This window comes from Zootermopsis nevadensis, unplaced genomic scaffold (assembly GCF_977971745.1).
Source record: "Zootermopsis nevadensis isolate Lab colony 2312 unplaced genomic scaffold, Znev_1.0 Znev_ptg000002l, whole genome shotgun sequence".
NCBI classification, from domain to species: domain Eukaryota; kingdom Metazoa; phylum Arthropoda; class Insecta; order Blattodea; family Termopsidae; genus Zootermopsis; species Zootermopsis nevadensis.
Genome location: NW_028259134.1, coordinates 1,167,154 through 1,187,848, shown reverse-complemented (window position 1 = coordinate 1,187,848; position 20,695 = coordinate 1,167,154). Strand labels below are relative to the sequence as shown.

The 20,695-nt window shown below is 40.7% G+C and overlaps 2 protein-coding genes across 2 annotated transcripts in view; one reads left to right on the top strand and one right to left on the bottom strand.

Annotated features, from left to right (window-relative positions):
* Positions 1–13,425, top strand: part of wg (Wnt family member 1 wingless) — a 60,068-nt gene extending 46,643 nt beyond the window's left edge. The window contains exon 4 of the mRNA XM_087357870.1: positions 8,790–13,425. Within this exon, the coding sequence (XP_087213996.1) occupies positions 8,790–9,308 (519 nt within the window). The 3' untranslated portion in view covers positions 9,309–13,425. The remainder of the gene's footprint in view (positions 1–8,789) is intronic.
* Positions 1–20,695, bottom strand: part of Wnt4 (Wnt oncogene analog 4) — a 186,398-nt gene that overhangs the window by 127,149 nt on the left and 38,554 nt on the right. The window lies entirely within an intron of this gene.

The window sequence follows — 20,695 nt, the reverse complement described above, 5'->3', positions numbered from 1 at the left end:
GTTGCGCTGTGTAGTCTGGTCGATGTTAACCAACGTTTCAGAGGTCATACTGCCTCCGTCATCAGAGTATGAAGATTTCTGTCTTCTGGGTTGTTGCGCTGTGTAGTCTGGTCGATGTTAACCAACGTTTCAGAGGTCATACTGCCTCCATCATCAGGGCGATGATTATGAAGATTTCTGTCTTCTGGGTTGTTGCGCTGTGTAGTCTGGTCGATGTTAACCAACGTTTCAGAGGTCATACTGCCTCCGTCATCAGAGTATGAAGATTTCTGTCTTCGGGGTGGTTGCGCTGTGTAGTCTGGTCGATGTTAACCAACGTTTCAGAGATCATACTGCCTCCGTCATCAGAGTATGAAGATTTTTGTCTTCTGGGTTGTTGCGCTGTGTAGTCTGGTCGATGTTAACCAACGTTTCAGAGGTCATACTGCCTCCGTCATCAGAGTATGAAGATTTCTGTCTTCTGGGTTGTTGCGCTGTGTAGTCTGGTCGATGTTAACCAACGTTTCAGAGGTCATACTGCCTCCATCATCAGGGCGATGAGTATGAAGAAGTCTGTCTTCTGGGTTGTTGCGCTGTGTAGTCTGGTCGATGTTAACCAACGTTTCAGAGGTCATACTGCCTCCGTCATCAGAGTATGAAGATTTCTGTCTTCTGGGTTGTTGCGCTGTGTAGTCTGGTCGATGTTAACCAACGTTTCAGAGGTCATACTGCCTCCATCATCAGGGCGATGAGTATGAAGAAGTCTGTCTTCTGGGTTGTTGCGCTGTGTAGTCTGGTCGATGTTAACCAACGTTTCAGAGGTCATACTGCCTCCGTCATCAGAGTATGAAGATTTCTGTCTTCTGGGTTGTTGCGCTGTGTAGTCTGGTCGATGTTAACCAACGTTTCAGAGGTCATACTGCCTCCATCATCAGGGCGATGAGTATGAAGAAGTCTGTCTTCTGGGTTGTTGCGCTGTGTAGTCTGGTCGATGTTAACCAACGTTTCAGAGATCATACTGCCTCCGTCATCAGAGTATGAAGATTTCTGTCTTCTGGGTTGTTGCGCTGTGTAGTCTGGTCGATGTTAACCAACGTTTCAGAGGTCATACTGCCTCCGTCATCAGAGTATGAAGATTTCTGTCTTCTGGGTTGTTGCGCTGTGTAGTCTGGTCGATGTTAACCAACGTTTCAGAGGTCATACTGCCTCCATCATCAGGGCGATGAGTATGAAGAAGTCTGTCTTCTGGGTTGTTGCGCTGTGTAGTCTGGTCGATGTTAACCAACGTTTCAGAGATCATACTGCCTCCGTCATCAGAGTATGAAGATTTCTGTCTTCTGGGTTGTTGCGCTGTGTAGTCTGGTCGATGTTAACCAACGTTTCAGAGGTCATACTGCCTCCATCATCAGGGCGATGAGTATGAAGAAGTCTGTCTTCTGGGTTGTTGCGCTGTGTAGTCTGGTCGATGTTAACCAACGTTTCAGAGGTCATACTGCCTCCATCATCAGGGCGATGAGTATGAAGAAGTCTGTCTTCTGGGTTGTTGCGCTGTGTAGTCTGGTCGATGTTAACCAACGTTTCAGAGATCATACTGCCTCCGTCATCAGAGTATGAAGATTTCTGTCTTCTGGGTTGTTGCGCTGTGTAGTCTGGTCGATGTTAACCAACGTTTCAGAGGTCATACTGCCTCCGTCATCAGAGTATGAAGATTTCTGTCTTCTGGGTTGTTGCGCTGTGTAGTCTGGTCGATGTTAACCAACGTTTCAGAGGTCATACTGCCTCCATCATCAGGGCGATGAGTATGAAGAAGTCTGTCTTCTGGGTTGTTGCGCTGTGTAGTCTGGTCGATGTTAACCAACGTTTCAGAGATCATACTGCCTCCGTCATCAGAGTATGAAGATTTCTGTCTTCTGGGTTGTTGCGCTGTGTAGTCTGGTCGATGTTAACCAACGTTTCAGAGGTCATACTGCCTCCGTCATCAGAGTATGAAGATTTCTGTCTTCTGGGTTGTTGCGCTGTGTAGTCTGGTCGATGTTAACCAACGTTTCAGAGGTCATACTGCCTCCGTCATCAGAGTATGAAGATTTCTGTCTTCTGGGTTGTTGCGCTGTGTAGTCTGGTCGATGTTAACCAACGTTTCAGAGGTCATACTGCCTCCATCATCAGGGCGATGATTATGAAGATTTCTGTCTTCTGGGTTGTTGCGCTGTGTAGTCTGGTCGATGTTAACCAACGTTTCAGAGGTCATACTGCCTCCGTCATCAGAGTATGAAGATTTCTGTCTTCGGGGTGGTTGCGCTGTGTAGTCTGGTCGATGTTAACCAACGTTTCAGAGATCATACTGCCTCCGTCATCAGAGTATGAAGATTTTTGTCTTCTGGGTTGTTGCGCTGTGTAGTCTGGTCGATGTTAACCAACGTTTCAGAGGTCATACTGCCTCCATCATCAGGGCGATGAGTATGAAGAAGTCTGTCTTCTGGGTTGTTGCGCTGTGTAGTCTGGTCGATGTTAACCAACGTTTCAGAGGTCATACTGCCTCCGTCATCAGAGTATGAAGATTTCTGTCTTCTGGGTTGTTGCGCTGTGTAGTCTGGTCGATGTTAACCAACGTTTCAGAGGTCATACTGCCTCCATCATCAGGGCGATGAGTATGAAGAAGTCTGTCTTCTGGGTTGTTGCGCTGTGTAGTCTGGTCGATGTTAACCAACGTTTCAGAGGTCATACTGCCTCCGTCATCAGAGTATGAAGATTTCTGTCTTCTGGGTTGTTGCGCTGTGTAGTCTGGTCGATGTTAACCAACGTTTCAGAGGTCATACTGCCTCCATCATCAGGGCGATGAGTATGAAGAAGTCTGTCTTCTGGGTTGTTGCGCTGTGTAGTCTGGTCGATGTTAACCAACGTTTCAGAGATCATACTGCCTCCGTCATCAGAGTATGAAGATTTCTGTCTTCTGGGTTGTTGCGCTGTGTAGTCTGGTCGATGTTAACCAACGTTTCAGAGGTCATACTGCCTCCGTCATCAGAGTATGAAGATTTCTGTCTTCTGGGTTGTTGCGCTGTGTAGTCTGGTCGATGTTAACCAACGTTTCAGAGGTCATACTGCCTCCATCATCAGGGCGATGAGTATGAAGAAGTCTGTCTTCTGGGTTGTTGCGCTGTGTAGTCTGGTCGATGTTAACCAACGTTTCAGAGATCATACTGCCTCCGTCATCAGAGTATGAAGATTTCTGTCTTCGGGGTGGTTGCGCTGTGTAGTCTGGTCGATGTTAACCAACGTTTCAGAGATCATACTGCCTCCGTCATCAGAGTATGAAGATTTTTGTCTTCTGGGTTGTTGCGCTGTGTAGTCTGGTCGATGTTAACCAACGTTTCAGAGGTCATACTGCCTCCATCATCAGGGCGATGAGTATGAAGAAGTCTGTCTTCTGGGTTGTTGCGCTGTGTAGTCTGGTCGATGTTAACCAACGTTTCAGAGGTCATACTGCCTCCGTCATCAGAGTATGAAGATTTCTGTCTTCTGGGTTGTTGCGCTGTGTAGTCTGGTCGATGTTAACCAACGTTTCAGAGGTCATACTGCCTCCATCATCAGGGCGATGAGTATGAAGAAGTCTGTCTTCTGGGTTGTTGCGCTGTGTAGTCTGGTCGATGTTAACCAACGTTTCAGAGATCATACTGCCTCCGTCATCAGAGTATGAAGATTTCTGTCTTCGGGGTGGTTGCGCTGTGTAGTCTGGTCGATGTTAACCAACGTTTCAGAGGTCATACTGCCTCCGTCATCAGAGTATGAAGATTTCTGTCTTCTGGGTTGTTGCGCTGTGTAGTCTGGTCGATGTTAACCAACGTTGCAGAGGTCATACTGCCTCCATCATCAGGGCGATGAGTATGAAGAAGTCTGTCTTCTGGGTTGTTGCGCTGTGTAGTCTGGTCGATGTTAACCAACGTTTCAGAGATCATACTGCCTCCGTCATCAGAGTATGAAGATTTCTGTCTTCGGGGTGGTTGCGCTGTGTAGTCTGGTCGATGTTAACCAACGTTTCAGAGATCATACTGCCTCCGTCATCAGAGTATGAAGATTTCTGTCTTCTGGGTTGTTGCGCTGTGTAGTCTGGTCGATGTTAACCAACGTTTCAGAGGTCATACTGCCTCCATCATCAGGGCGATGAGTATGAAGAAGTCTGTCTTCTGGGTTGTTGCGCTGTGTAGTCTGGTCGATGTTAACCAACGTTTCAGAGATCATACTGCCTCCGTCATCAGAGTATGAAGATTTCTGTCTTCGGGGTGGTTGAGCTGTGTAGTCTGGTCGATGTTAACCAACGTTTCAGAGATCATACTGCCTCCGTCATCAGAGTATGAAGATTTCTGTCTTCTGGGTTGTTGCGCTGTGTAGTCTGGTCGATGTTAACCAACGTTTCAGAGGTCATACTGCCTCCGTCATCAGAGTATGAAGATTTCTGTCTTCTGGGTTGTTGCGCTGTGTAGTCTGGTCGATGTTAACCAACGTTTCAGAGGTCATACTGCCTCCATCATCAGGGCGATGATTATGAAGATTTCTGTCTTCTGGGTTGTTGCGCTGTGTAGTCTGGTCGATGTTAACCAACGTTTCAGAGGTCATACTGCCTCCATCATCAGGGCGATGAGTATGAAGAAGTCTGTCTTCTGGGTTGTTGCGCTGTGTAGTCTGGTCGATGTTAACCAACGTTTCAGAGATCATACTGCCTCCGTCATCAGAGTATGAAGATTTCTGTCTTCGGGGTGGTTGCGCTGTGTAGTCTGGTCGATGTTAACCAACGTTTCAGAGATCATACTGCCTCCGTCATCAGAGTATGAAGATTTCTGTCTTCTGGGTTGTTGTGCTGTGTAGTCTGGTCGATGTTAACCAACGTTTCAGAGGTCATACTGCCTCCGTCATCAGAGTATGAAGATTTCTGTCTTCTGGGTTGTTGCGCTGTGTAGTCTGGTCGATGTTAACCAACGTTTCAGAGGTCATACTGCCTCCATCATCAGGGCGATGAGTATGAAGAAGTCTGTCTTCTGGGTTGTTGCGCTGTGTAGTCTGGTCGCTGTTAACCAACGTTTCAGAGATCATACTGCCTCCGTCATCAGAGTATGAAGATTTCTGTCTTCGGGGTGGTTGAGCTGTGTAGTCTGGTCGATGTTAACCAACGTTTCAGAGATCATACTGCCTCCGTCATCAGAGTATGAAGATTTCTGTCTTCTGGGTTGTTGCGCTGTGTAGTCTGGTCGATGTTAACCAACGTTTCAGAGGTCATACTGCCTCCGTCATCAGAGTATGAAGATTTCTGTCTTCTGGGTTGTTGCGCTGTGTAGTCTGGTCGATGTTAACCAACGTTTCAGAGGTCATACTGCCTCCATCATCAGGGCGATGAGTATGAAGATTTCTGTCTTCTGGGTTGTTGCGCTGTGTAGTCTGGTCGATGTTAACCAACGTTTCAGAGGTCATACTGCCTCCATCATCAGGGCGATGAGTATGAAGAAGTCTGTCTTCTGGGTTGTTGCGCTGTGTAGTCTGGTCGATGTTAACCAACGTTTCGAAGGTCATACTGCCTCCATCATCAGGGCGATGAGTATGAAGTTTTCTGTCTTCTGGGTTGTTGCGCTGTGTAGTCTGGTCGATGTTAACCAACGTTTCAGAGGTTATACTGCCTCCATCATCAGGGCGATGAGTATGAAGAATTCTGTCTTCTGGGTTGTTGCGCTGTGTAGTCTGGTCGATGTTAACCAACGTTTCAGAGGTCATACTGCCTCCATCATCAGGGCGATGAGTATGAAGAATTCTGTCTTCTGGGTTGTTGCGCTGTGTAGTCTGGTCGATGTTAACCAACGTTTCAGAGATCATACTGCCTCCGTCATCAGAGTATGAAGATTTCTGTCTTCTGGGTTGTTGCGCTGTGTAGTCTGGTCGATGTTAACCAACGTTTCGAAGGTCATACTGCCTCCATCATCAGGGCGATGAGTATGAAGTTTTCTGTCTTCTGGGTTGTTGCGCTGTGTAGTCTGGTCGATGTTAACCAACGTTTCAGAGGTCATACTGCCTCCATCATCAGGGCGATGAGTATGAAGAATTCTGTCTTCTGGGTTGTTGCGCTGTTTAGTCTGGTCGATGTTAACCAACGTTTCAGAGGTCATACTGCCTCCGTCATCAGAGTATGAGGGTTTCTGTCTTCTAGGTTGTTGCGCTGTGTAGTCTGGTCGATGTTAACCAACGTTTCAGAGGTCATACTGCCTCCGTCATCAGGGCGATGAATATTCAGACTACACATCGCAACAACCCAGAAGACAGAAATCTTCATACTCACCGCTGTGAAAACCTCAAATCTTACACAGTATGAGAGTAAATTGTGAATCGAAAAAACCCGTATGTTTCAGTCATGGGAGGATTTTTATTTTACAACATTTACTTCGAGTTTAATACCAGTAAAACTAGTTAGGTTAATTAAAATGTGTTTAAATGAAACCTATAATACAGTCAGTGAAGAAACTTCATTCAACAGAACAACGAAAGACTGAGAAATATATTTGGACATAAGAAAGCTAAGATATTGTTATAGTTGTGAAGAAATATAACACATTCACTGTGTTCGTAAACAATTGGCTGCATTTCATATTCAGAATTATCTGAAATGAGAGGATGCTTCTTAAACTTTTCTTAGGATAAGCCATCAGCAAGGTTCCAGAAAACAAAGACTTGCCGAAATCGAATGGAACTTATCAGATCGTCACAGAAGTTCTATTAAATACTAAATTACAGGCTTTAGTTTATTCTTGAAAAAATTCTATCATTAAACTACCTTCATAGTGATTAGGTTTATACTTCGGCGAAAACTCGGATTGTGATCTGAGCACGAAGAATTATTTATATTATATTTTGAAAACCGAAGGGCACCTAAATATTACTTAAAGACTCAGTTCCTAGCCCAACGAAAACATAAAACCTCTACATTTGATCAGTGCAGTGCTGTTTATGAAAATAATAGCTGTTTTTTCTGAGAAAAATGTGGAACTCGTATATGCACTCTGTTCTAAATTGCTAAAGTACGAGGTGCATTTATTTACAACTGGACTTGGAGAGATGAGAGGTCAACTTGAAGCTCAGAACTCGAGGACCACATTGCCATCAATGTGGAACGTATTTGCTTTGGATTAAGGCTTTGACCGGGATGTTCTTTTGTTAAATCTTATGTGGTACAGCCTGATTCGACTTCTAATGGTTAAGTGAAGTGTTTTCTTCGCGGTACGGTCTGGATTCGTAAATATTATGAAGACGAGCTTCGGCTTCAAAGGGTTAACCAGCTGATTTTCGTAATGGTGAGGTGTAGTGTTTTCTTCGCGGTACGGACTGAATTCATAAATAATATTCAGACGATCTTCGGCTTCAAAGGGTTAAAGGACTATTCAGAGAGCTTCATGATGTTAGACGAAAAGATTACGTTATACTCGATTCACGCCCCTGCAGGCAGAGCCATCTGTCTCCATGCCATTAGGCTGTTGTGACAAGCGTGAAGCGGCGAGCGATACAGTGGACCTCATTCACAGTGAACAAGCAGCCTGCAACTTACGTAAGACTGTGCTGTTCCTACCCTTCATTGGCTGTTTCGTAAGACAAATGGGAATTGACAGACAGTTTTGTGTACACTTAGTCAAAAACGGTTTGTTGACCCTTATCAGCCATCGTGAATCAAAATTTTAAGATTTTTTTTTTTTTACAGATTATACCAATAACACATTTTCACTCCGAATAGGAAGATGTAAGAACTGTTCGATTTATATTATTTTATTAAGAAAGATGTTATTAAATAAAATTTTAAAGTATTACATTACATTCTTCTGTAATTTTTGACGGATAATTTTCTTTAGCACAGCGTATTTTTTTCAAAATTAATTACACAACAGATGTAACTTCAATTAAGGAAATTTGCCCGAGATACGAACACCGAACTGTCCGGGTGCGTGTTTAGGGCGTTACCATTAAAACAACTTTCTGTTCCTTACGTGAATATATTAAATAGCCTTGTATTATGTAACAAGCAAGCAATGATAGTCCTATTTCTCATCTCGTTTGACGCGTGGATACACCCTTCCCTCACTGTTACTAACGACGAGTTCTCCGCTGATAGACATTCTCTCTTCGGGAGGATCGCTTGACAGCGAATGTGACCCACTCCGCTTTGTTGACTTCTTCTGCGTCAACGGAATATTCCTCCGGGTGGTCAGGCAAATTCCGCCACACCCTGTCTGCGTGTCTGCTCCTTTCCCATGTCTTCGTTACAAAAGAATTTTCATGCTATGAATTCCATATTAAATATTCCATTGTATCTTCAGCTCACCATTGGAGTCCCATGATTTGTTAATGAAACCAAGATTTTCATGTTATTTTTATATTCTCTTTTCTAATAGTCTTCTATAAAAAACAAAGTTTAAAAATGGAATCCTTTTACTTGTCGGATGGGTAAGAGAGTTGTAATCTTCTTCATGATAATAAGCATGGCGGTGTACATTCCCTTCACAAAGCGAATTAAATATTATCTGATCTGACGTGCGAAGATCCATCTCAATAATATAACAAGTTTAGACGTTTCCAAGAATACTTTTTAACACCTAATTTTACGTTATCACACGCCGCGAAAACTTATCTGTAACAGCACCTGATAATAATAATAAATTCACTAAAGTTTATAGAGTAAACAAACCAACAACTATTAACACTATAATAGACCTCAGGAGGTCATCATTTGTTTACTCTATATTCTAATAAACACACTAAAGTTTGGCAATGTTTTTCTGTGGTTATAGCACGTCTCCTCCGAGATGCGACAGGAATGCAAGTGTCACGGTATGTCCGGATCGTGCACTGTGAAAACGTGTTGGATGAGACTCCCCAGTTTCCGAGTCGTTGGCGACAATCTCAAGGACCGCTTTGACGGAGCTTCCAGGGTCATGGTGAGCAACGCGGGCAGCTTGCGAGGCCAAGGCAACGGTGGAGGTCCCGGAAGTAAAAGAAGCCGATACACCTTCAAGCTGAAGCCTTACAACCCAGACCACAAGCCACCGGGAACCAAGGACCTGGTTTATTACGAGCCGTCGCCGGGATTCTGCGAACGCAACCCACGGCTCGGGATTCTCGGCACGCACGGTCGTCAATGCAACGAAACATCTATAGGAGTGGACGGCTGCGACCTGATGTGCTGTGGTCGAGGGCACAGGACTGAGGAGCAGACCGTCATCCAACGGTGCGCGTGTACGTTCCATTGGTGCTGCGAGGTGAAATGCAGTCTTTGCCGGACAAAACAGACCGTGCACACGTGCCTGTGAGCGTTTGCGACGTACGAAACGCGAAGAAATGTTTGTTTGTTTTATCTGACAACACTTTATCAGTAGCTCAGACTACTTAGCGTCGGTGTAAAAAGTAAGAAAATGTTACGTCTCCATAATAGGACAATTCTTACTTGAAAATATTCACCGAAATGTGGAAATGAGATTTAAAGTTTAAAGAGATTTCGTCGTAAACTGAACTGTGTACGAAGTCTGGAATTGACTTAAGCTGAGTTACTGGCGTTAGGCTTAGGAACATATAACTCCTATGGAGACTGAGTTTTGTAAGCTCCGTGGTTGAACTATCAATACCCAGAGTGTAACACGAAAATCAAGAGCTAATTTCGACGGAATTAAAGGTGACGTTCTATTTCGAAACTTGATCACATGATACGGTAAGATACATTTCTAAATAAACTCTTTTGTTTAAGGTATCGGTGAACCAGCAGTTTTCTTTATATTTGTATAACTTACTGCTCAAATGTAGCCCACGGAACGTTAGTAATCGCGACACCGCCCTTTAATAACTTCACGTAAGTGTCGTAAATTTAAATTTTGATTTAAAGATATTTTTTGAAAAGATTTTAAGAGTTTTTTTTTCTTATATGGGAGTGGATAGTTCTAACCGAATTAGCCGTAACAGCTGAGACAAATTTAAATTTACGATTAACTTATGCTAAATTATTTAATGAGTTAACCCGTTCACTAAAGTTTCATAGGCTACGTTTAAGCAATAAATAATAAAAAATACAAATAAACTGCGGTTTAAAACGTAATTATCTACGTAGAAATGTACTCATATTTGAAACGACTGCACCGAACTTTAAAAACACATATCCTAATAGAAAGTTTAGGACTCAAGATATATATATAAACTGTTGACTGTGTCATCTCAATGCCAAAGCGTCATTTTCAATTTCACTGTATCAGAATATATCCAGTGGCTATTTATTCGTCTTCAAGAAAGTTGACAATTACGATGTATTATATCTAATAGTCGTACTTATGGAAATGCTGAGTGATTATAATACAGAAAATAGGTGTTAACGTCGTCTTCCTGTCATAATCTGAACGTGTTGACCCCCTGAAACACTGTAGGAAGTGTATGTTCGATGCCGTATGAATTAAGCTAGTGTGTTAAAGTGTTTTATTTTTATTATTCTGTTACTAATAATCGCCATTACAGGGATCTATGTATTTATGTGTGTGACTGAGGCTGAATCTACATGAACACAGGTAGAAAAACCCGTCACGTGTTTCACAAAGCGTATTACTGACGCTAGTCACTTGAGCGGTCGGAGAATTGTAAATATTTTAAATTTTATTAAGGTAATATTAAAGTAAAGAAATTGCCTTTCTACAATTTATTATAATGTAAGAATTTTGAATTAATATTATTTATTGAATGATTGTTACTTATAAAATAATAAATAATTAATAAGTGAAAAATGATCATTATATATCAAACACTGTTTACGGTTAAGCTGCAACACCCACTGACTCCCGGATTCCGTGATCAGCGGAATCCGTTCAGGGATTCCTGGTCCTTTGTTACCGGTACAGCTGTTTAAAGAACGTTCCGTAATCTTATAACTGTTAAGAAACGTGTCTGAGGCCTGTTTGCATCTTTCTTAAGCCTGTCGGAAATTGGTTAAGATTTTGTGAAGTTTATGTATGTAAGCTTCCGTAAAAATCTAGAACTGTATTAAGTATAACACGTTGATAGTTTCGTAGTTCTAAAACGATTTGTAACTGTGGAAAACATTTTCAGCAGGGCCCATTCTTACTTAAGTGTCCCAAATTAAATTTAGAAACGCAATTTCGGTAATTATAAAACACCTTTGGAGACGGTATTAAATCTACGAACGTACGGATTTCTGTTACAGTACACAGGCATTTTGGTTAGATAGTTGCTAGTTTAAGAATTCGAAAAATCACTCGTACGTACGTAAATGTTATTTATGTGAAGTTTGTGAGACTTAAGTTTTGAAGCACGTTCTTTGTGTGAGAATATGTGCAAAAAGCAGTGGTCCCATCTAAATAATATATTCTTTGGGACGTATTAAGCCCTGTTCTGCAGAAACCGCGCACTGTGTAGAATCATGCGTTACTTGAAGCTTAACACTGGAGTCATGAGTTCGAATACCACTCGTGTAAATGTCTGCGTTTGGCCTCCTCTGTGTATATAGAGGCGTCAGGCTTAGCCCATGTGCAAGGAGTCCTAATGAATGTGTAAACTGATTCATAATTGCAAAAGAATTCTTATAAACTGATCCAGACCTTAAGGTCCAACGCGTGAGAAAGGAAGACCTACCAATTATTGATATTCGGAGTACATTCTTTTTACTTGTCCTCGAATACAAGGACTTGAAATTATTTTAAAAAGCTAATCTGTCATTTGAATATGTGACTACGAATTCAAAGCTCCTTTTCGTGAAAATCAAGGCGTCTTAATCTTTGTATTTATTTTAAGGTCGGTGAATTATAACTGTTATTTTTTTTAGGAAAGAGAACAAATATTAATTTTTCTTGTAGAATTAATTAAATGTAATTTTGATTCAATTTGAGATTTAGAATGAGTTTTTACTTTCTTTAAAACACTGGTTATTACAAAATTGCTGGTATAAATGTAATATATTCCGAGTCATCTGACTATCATTTTACTACGCAGTGTAACAGATCGCAGATTAGCTATGCAAAATTATTAATTGATATTCTATTTACCAAACATAAGAAGGAATAAAATTTGTAATAATTATCACAGATCATACGAATTATACAAAAGACACTTTATAAGATTACATTAATCGTGAATTAATTTCATAAGCAAATGATACTGACAATAACTTCTCAATAAATAATTTACATATCATCTTTCGAAATGTACCTGCAGCTCGTGGTATGGGGATGCTGGCTTAGTTGAAGTCATGATATGGGAACACTTCGCCGATCTTTCTAAACAGATTCCAGTGAAAAAAATCTGTGTCGCGACTTCAAATGCCTTACGCTAGCGACGAACATATCTGCACTTAAAAATTTGCTCCTGAAACACAGTGTTCGGATTTTGTCAATATCGTTTCGTGTTTGTTTGTTTTTCGATTTCAATTCTCAGTCCGAAGTTGCTACTTTTTTTCTTCGAACTGGTCCGTATATTCTCTTGTCTCTGTAAGAACGTTGCCACCGTAATTTGTCCTTCAAATTCTTTCTGGGCTGACGTACGTTTCTCTCGCTCTCTCTTCTACATTGTCATTTAAAATGGGCCAATAGTTCGAAACAAGTCCGGAGATATTCCTCCATTCTGACATGCGCAGAAACACACTCAGCCTATGACAAAAATTATCACTGCGACCATACAATTTCTAATCGAATATAATCATTACGGAAAGACGTTAGTTTGGGCATAATATTTAATGATTTTGTGCTGTTGAATCAACTTCAGCAGTTTGATATGTTCTGTAAAAGGCTTCAGATCGTAATGGTGGATGCGTATCCCTGTTTTTGAATCTTAAAGGCTACACCTTTCAGAATAAAAACAGAAGGGGGTCGCTAAGAAGTCTGCTTTTTGAGATGCGTGTGGCACATCTGGAAATGAGATTTTTATACGGTATTGAATAGTTAATTTGTAGACTAATTAATGTAAATTATCTTAGTCTATTAGAATATTCTTGCTTGCAGTCTGATAGAGTCTATTCAAATTATCATATAATTACTATGTTCCATACACGTCTTTAGTAATATGTCGTACTATTTTATAAACAATAAAACGAAGTAGTATACTCTTGCCATTTGTTTACATACCGTACGTGACATAGGCGCGTGCTGTATCTATTTTAAACACGAAACGATGACATAATGAGTTTAGTAACTGCAAATTCGTGCTGTGGTTCGCTAGAATTTTGTTGCGAGTAGTTGGCACACAGGCCTACAGACGATGGGTGTATTTTATTATGGTCATGTTTCACTTATTTCTTTACAGTTTGTGCCAATGATGGTGAATGTAAGCCTTGAACCGTATGTTGTATGCTTGTAGTAATAAATGTAGGCCAATGCCTTTTCATGCAAAATATAAAAGAAAGTTGGATAATAGCACAGAATATTTCAGAGATTATGAAAGGAACATTTCATTGTCTTATTTATTTTTAATAAACGTACCAATATTTTTCCTATCCTACACGTCAAGCTGATCTCTTCTGGCTTAGTCAAGATGTCTTACATGTGTATAGACACATTACAGAGGCCTAACAATATAGAGCTTGCACACGTGGACTCATGTCAAACGGGCCTCAGAAATTTCAAAGGTAAATGAGACAACTAAACTTAGAGAAGTGGGAGATTTTTTCGCTGTAAAAAAAAGATCTGAGATTCTGGGTGATTTAATATCATTCAGTTCAAATCCTATCTAAACCTCCAGAGGAGATGAACAATAAAAATTGTATCCGTTGTTTCATATGGCCCTGGGACCTGATCTGGACCACATCCGATCGGCTCGGAAGAGACTCCAGATGCAACGAATCTTGGGGTACATAAGGAGGCGGGGAATCTGTTGACAAGATAGGCGACTATTAGTTTTTCAAGTTGGAGTCTCTTCATGGAATTTTCCGAATAATCAGGTGTGATTATCGAATGTTTCAATACATGTTGAGTGATTCATGAACTGTACAGCTGTAACATTTAATCGTCTATGACTATTGGAAATAGTTTTTATTTAGCAACAGGTGTTATGTAACGGCTTACAGAAGGTTAATCCAAGAAATTGAGTGGGTGGGGGGGGGGGGTATTACCGCCGACTAAGACGAGTTTCTCCTCAGTCTCTCCAGGAAGCCTAATCTGAATTACTGATGAAATATATATATATACTGGCCTAGGCATTCGTTTTCCGTCCAGCGTTCCTAAAAGTTCATTACGAGAAGTGCGTCGGACTCCACCAGCCAGCTCCTCATCGCTTACCTGAGGCTTCGCCCCTGACTCGGCGCTGGGAGGATTGTATGAGATAGAAAAGAACGCAGAACTGGAGACCCATTCTCAAGACTTAGCCGTCGACAGTTCAGAACAAAATAATGTATAATCGGTGTTGGTAGTTTTGTAAATTTTAAGATTATTTACTTATACTAAAAACAGAAGATTGGTCTTGAAGTGACCATAATATACACCCTGTCTGCGCATGCTCGGAAATACTGTAGACAATCACAAAATAACATCAGATAAGATACAATCAAGAATCTCCTGGTTGTAGGTGACCGAAGAAACTTGTGGAGGACGAATTCATAAATGATTGAAACCCAACAAGAACCCAACTATTACCTTTAGGAAATGTTATGTCTACTTTTTACCTTTAGGAAATGTTATGTCTAGTTTTTATCTGAGTAAATGTCGTAGTATTGGGTTCTATAGTTGATAACTTTTAACTTGAAATCTTATTTAAATATTACAAAATAGAGCGTCGACGGGGTTTGAAACATTGTATGATTATGAATGTTAATGAAATTCCAAATTTCTGTCTAGAATTCTCTTGTCGTAATATGAATTCGGTTACTAAGACGATTCGCGTTCACGTATTAGTAAAAGTATTCGTTCTCCGTTCAGGTTTTTCTAAAAGTAACTTTAATGACGTAGTGGATATCTTTAACGCTAGTCACTACTAACTAACTAACTAGATGGCTTACGGAACCCGAAGGTTCATCACCGAATTAACCAAAGCCCTCCACCAGACCCTGTCCTGTGCCAACAAAATCCAGTCTCCTTCAACTCCTATCTCCCACAGATCCCGCCTGACATTATCCTCCCATCTACGTCTAGGTCTCCCCAGAGGTCTCTTCCCCTCAGGCTTCCCAAATAGTGGACCCAACCAACCAGATGGCTTACGGAACCCGAAGGTTCATCACCGAATTAACCAAAGCCCTCCACCGGACCCTGTCCTGGGCCAACAAAATCCAGTCTCCTTCAACTCCTATCTCCCATAGATCCCGCCTGAGATTATCCTCCCATCTACGTCTAGGTCTCCCCAGCGGTCTCTTCCCCTCAGGTTTCCCAAATAGTGGACCCAAGCAACCAGATGGCTTACGGAACCCGAAGGTTCATCACCGAATTAACCAAAGCCCTCCACCGGACCCTGTCCTGTGCCAACAAAATCCAGTCTCCTTCAACTCCTATCTCCCACAGATCCCGCCTGACATTATCCTCCCATCTACGTCTAGGTCTCCCCAGTGGTCTCTTCCCCTCAGGCTTCCTCCTGCCTGAGATTATCCTCCCATCTACGTCTAGGTCTCCCCAGTGGTCTCTTCCCCTCAGGCTTCCCAACCAACACCCGGTGAAAACATTGTTATATATTAAGCCTCAACGTGCATATGTAATTAAATTAAGTAACTCTGAAAACAATGTCAGGACACTTAATGTCTTAACCATCACTAAGTTGTGAAATAAATAAACCCGATTTATTGTTTCGTTGAATTCAGACTGTAACAGCTGTTTAATACACAAGCTAATGTCACACACTTGGCTCCATAGGGCAATATAGCGACACGGCCTTAAGTACCTATTAGATAGCTTCATAAATTAAATCATAATATGGTTGCCTAGCAACAAAATACTTGTGGACATGGATAACTTTATGCATTAAATCTCACGCGTTGCCCTAGCAACCACCAGGCAGAAAGCTCTGAAGGGAAAATAGACATTTTTTATCCTGTACTACGAGCAAACTTTGATGTATTATTGTTTTCAGGAAATCTTTTATTTTTATGTGCGTCTTCAGAATCCATAGTTCGCAGTTGTCTTTTGAAGGCAGTGTGGAATAACTGACGATAGCACGCGGCCGTGATTCTTACTAACCAATGCCACGTGTTAACACGAAATGTCAACATCTTGTCTAACTGGATTTGAAACTGATGTAATTTTGTCAGCATTAATAGTGTACAATGCCATTAAGTATGAAGCGATTTAAGACTTACTTTTGCCATGAAAAACGTAAATTATCAAAGAAAACACAACTCCCTCTGTTGCTGCGTATAGCCTCTAATTTCCACTTTGTCGGTGACTGAAACACCTAAACTTTAGTCAATAAACTAAAAATACGTCACACCTCTCTTGGAGCACACGGCGTGCCGAACAGAAGAGTATTATTAATAGAAAACATAATGTAAATAATTTATAATAAAGGCCGTAAAATATCCATTACATAGAACTAAGTAATATTAAGAATTGTGTACAAACTCGTTAGCTAGCTAACCAAACAACTACGTGGAACAAAGGCTTTCTTAAGAATCTGATTGTCACTCAGCTGGTCACCCCCCCCTCCCCCGGATTTTATAAAATTCAAAAAGTCATAACAGTGTTCACAACAGCCCGCCACTGAACCATAAAGAATCCGACCAAATCCGAAACTCCTCCTTTCTTTTAGTGATGTTCGTCTTCAACCCTGAAGATGGAGGCACCGTGCGTTTATCTAAATATGAGTTCCCACTGCGTTACAACCGAAAAGACCCAACTTTGACATCTTCGCAGTCCTGAGAACATCAGATGTGATGTGTCTTTATTTCCGAATATAAAAGTCTCAGACTCCACGGATGAATCCAGTTCACACCTTGAGACCCTACTCATTCAGATCTATTGCAACATGTCGTCTTTCTCCATTCAATAATTACGACTAAAAGTACGTACAGATTTCTCATACTTCTAATATATTATATAGGTTCCCATTCATTTTATTGTCTTTGATTTGATCACGCTAATAATAACTTATATATTTAATAAAATTACAAATTTTGAAACTACTCGCTATGAAATTTCTTTTCACATTGCAGTCATCTATTTCAAATAAAATTATCATCATGTGTATTTCGTTCCCAAACATGTAATTAGACTATGAAGACAAACATTGTTTCGACACGACGACATCTCGTCAACTTACTTTGGGCTGAAATATTCGAATGATAATTTCCGCCATTTGCAGACAGCTCAAAGTACGGACCATAAATGAAAGTTTATCTCAGATTAGAATCAGTAATGAATAGTAAGGTTCCTCGCAATATTTTTTTATGATCTTGCAGACTGATGGAAAATTTGCACTGAAAATCGCGGAAAATAAGATGTCTTTCTACTGTGTTTGTTTTGTCAGAGATAATATCGCCTTTAATTTATTATTATTAGTCAGTTTTGTTTTTATGATCTCGTTCGTTCATTAATTCATTTACCTCTACCATTCTCTGACACCAAAAATACGGATTTTGTATCCGCAGTTACTAATGAAAATTTTCATTAAGGTACTCTGTTATTTTCATTAAAATTTCGAGACAATTTTCTGTACTGGTTACTCATTGGTTAATTTGTAAAAGGCTTTTTGTACAGCGGGGATTTAAAGAAGGCGCTCATGTCTTATTCTCATTCAATCCCTAAGTTCCCTGAAAATCCTGATCAAAACCAGGACACCTCCTGTAATATTTCAGTTCTTAAACAATTGGCAGAACGACATGTTCAAAATATTTTTATTTTTTATTTAATTAATTTGAACATTACGCAGTCTTGCTAGGTACGGATGCATGTCGGGTTGTCTACTTTAGCCTGCCCCTGGAGGAAAGTCCGGCACGCGTATCCGAAGGACGGACGGCGAGGGTTGGCATTAGACGAACCGCGTCTTTGTACGGCGAATTAAGTCTTCAAAGGTTGTAAAGTGAAAACATTTCACACGCCTCGAATTGCTTCTTATTCTCCTTCAAATCTTATTTTAACCGAAACCAACATCCTATTATTTACCACTTTAAATAGTTCAAGCGTGCGTACAGTCCCATTGTCATGTAGCTGATGATGTGGTGGTGTGCGTGACGTCACGTAACAGCTGAGCGTCATGTCAGTTTAACTTCTACTGAAACAACAATTGTTTATAGACACTGAATATCTTACACCATGGAATGCCATACAATTTACGTGTTTTAAGATTGTTTAAGATTTTACTACCAACAGAGAAATTATCGTGTCTTAACAGATAAATAATGTATTTCAATTATGTGTTTAGAGACGTTTCGGTCGTCACTGAAATCACTGTACAGTCCATTTGATTCTGTGACCAAAGGTGATGAAGTCTTAAGAAACACGAGTCTGTCCACAGATATACAATAAGATTTTCCCACCTTTACCTTATTTATTCGGTCAATATCCACCGGAAGTGGCTTAACCGTGAGCTCTGGGTTTCCGGGAAACAATATTGAGATAATCTGCCATACACCTTGTGAATAATATAACTTTCAAAGTAACGAGTTGTAACAGTAAAATGAGTCTTTCATTAAACTTTCCATAGAGGATTCTTACAGTAAAATTTGTGATATTTTATGTCATATATATATATATGTCATGCTTAGAAATAGATTATAAATATATTCCAATTTTTATAATTAACCACGTTCAAGAGCTCATCAACAGTAGCGAAAAAATTAATTCATATAATACAATTCAAACGACTATAATTTTCTACAGAGTATTATATTATATGAATAAAATTATTTTGCCTCTGATTATGACCTCTTGAGGTCGAAACGCGTTTGGTATTAGTGTCCTTTCAAGTGTAAATAGTTTTGTTTGTCTGCATGATTTTAAATTCCAGTACACTGCACTGTATGCAAGGTTTTAATTCAAAATAAAATTAGTCATATTAAAAACATTTTACATTCCACAAGAGAGAACATAAAAGCCAAGACATTGAAGATCCGAGAAGGTGCAATCTAAGCTGTTGACAGTAAATGTGTCGTGTCTTCCTGTGTAATTAGTACACGCTAACAGACAAACCCAACAAACGTCGACCTCGTAATGCAATCTTTCGAGATGATATTGATGATAGCCGATCACCACTTTGGGTCAAACTAAAACATCAATGACACGTCCAGAATGCTTTCATCGTGGAGGAACACATTCCTCTAAATGTGATAAGGGTAAATGTGTTTCAGCGCGTGGAGTATCCGTTGTGCGCGGATTTTCCTGCTCCTTATTTAGAACGCTACCTGCCGAACGCGGGTTCAAGCACTGTACACACAGTTTCTAATGAAATTCAGGACATTACCAGTGGCAGGATAGGTTTAAAGGCAGTGAATTTTGATTTCATAAAAAATATGACAATTTCCAGACAAAATCAGGAACCATAGAATTAAAAAGAATTACTTCCATCAGCATCAAAGCTGGAACGTAACATGTAGAATCATCATGCTCATGTAAGTAGACGGACGGACCCCCCGGGGGGGGGGGGGGGGGCAGGTGAAATATGTTCTGCTCTGATGTCTTCATTACAAAGCAGTCTCTTACCGAGTCACGACACGCCGCCCCGAACAATACTACGCCATTGTGAAGACTGCTCACTTGTATGTCGAAAGTCAGGCCTATCAGAAGAGTCAAACCAAACATTACACAGCACGAACCAAGTGCATTAGGCACGCCAGTCAAAAATACGTCGTATATTCGCCTTGAACAAATTTCTGAAATCATGCGTTGAAAATAAAGGTGATAGCCACCGCGTTCTTCGCCCTGCTCGTCTTGAACTACGCGGTTCATGGCTATTTCAAAGCGCTTGTTCTACAAAACGTGCATTTCGATCGAGGACCCGAAACTTAGAACCTATTTTATTCTGACCTGTGGATGAATCTTCACCAGCAAAAAGATTTGGGAGATATTTACCAGCGTTCTAATGCTGGCCTACGATCAAGGCCGGAACTAGTCAGTTTTTGTGTCGGGGCTAAGGACAAAGGCCTGAAATTCGTACATTATCGAGTGGTAATTCCGGAGGTAGAGGTCATCGTTGTCCTCAAGTGTCAGGTCATGCGGGTTACTTCACTATATTCCTCGTAAGATCTTATAACTTGCTTCTTCATTTTGCTATTTTACGTTATTTTTAGGTTCAATTTGTAGATAGTCTAAAAATTTTGTATAAAATTATAGCTGATTCATTTTCAATTCTTATAATGTTCTTATCTCGTTGTAATCTGTAATTCACCTCGTACATTTCAATCTCGGTGCCTTATGTCTCATTCGTTTGCCTTCCTATTCGCCATTGCATTAACAAAATACGACCCGATAATGTTATCGTATTCTTACTTAACTTATCCGTAAGCATTAATTCTTGTGCGCTGATGTAGACTTTGTCCATGCAATTAACACTTGAGTTATAACGCACGAAAAACTTATGGAAGAAAGTAGGTTCATGTAAACGTTTAAAGTGGGGTTTGTGTCAGATACCCTTCTGGAACCTTTAACCAGTTGTAAGATTTGAGGTTTTGACGGCGATGAGTCTGAAGATTTCTGTCTTCTGGGTTGTTGCGCTGTGTAGTCTGGTCGATGTTAACCAACGTTTCAGAGGTCATACTGCCTCCATCATCAGGGCGATGAGTATGAAGATTTCTGTCTTCTGGGTT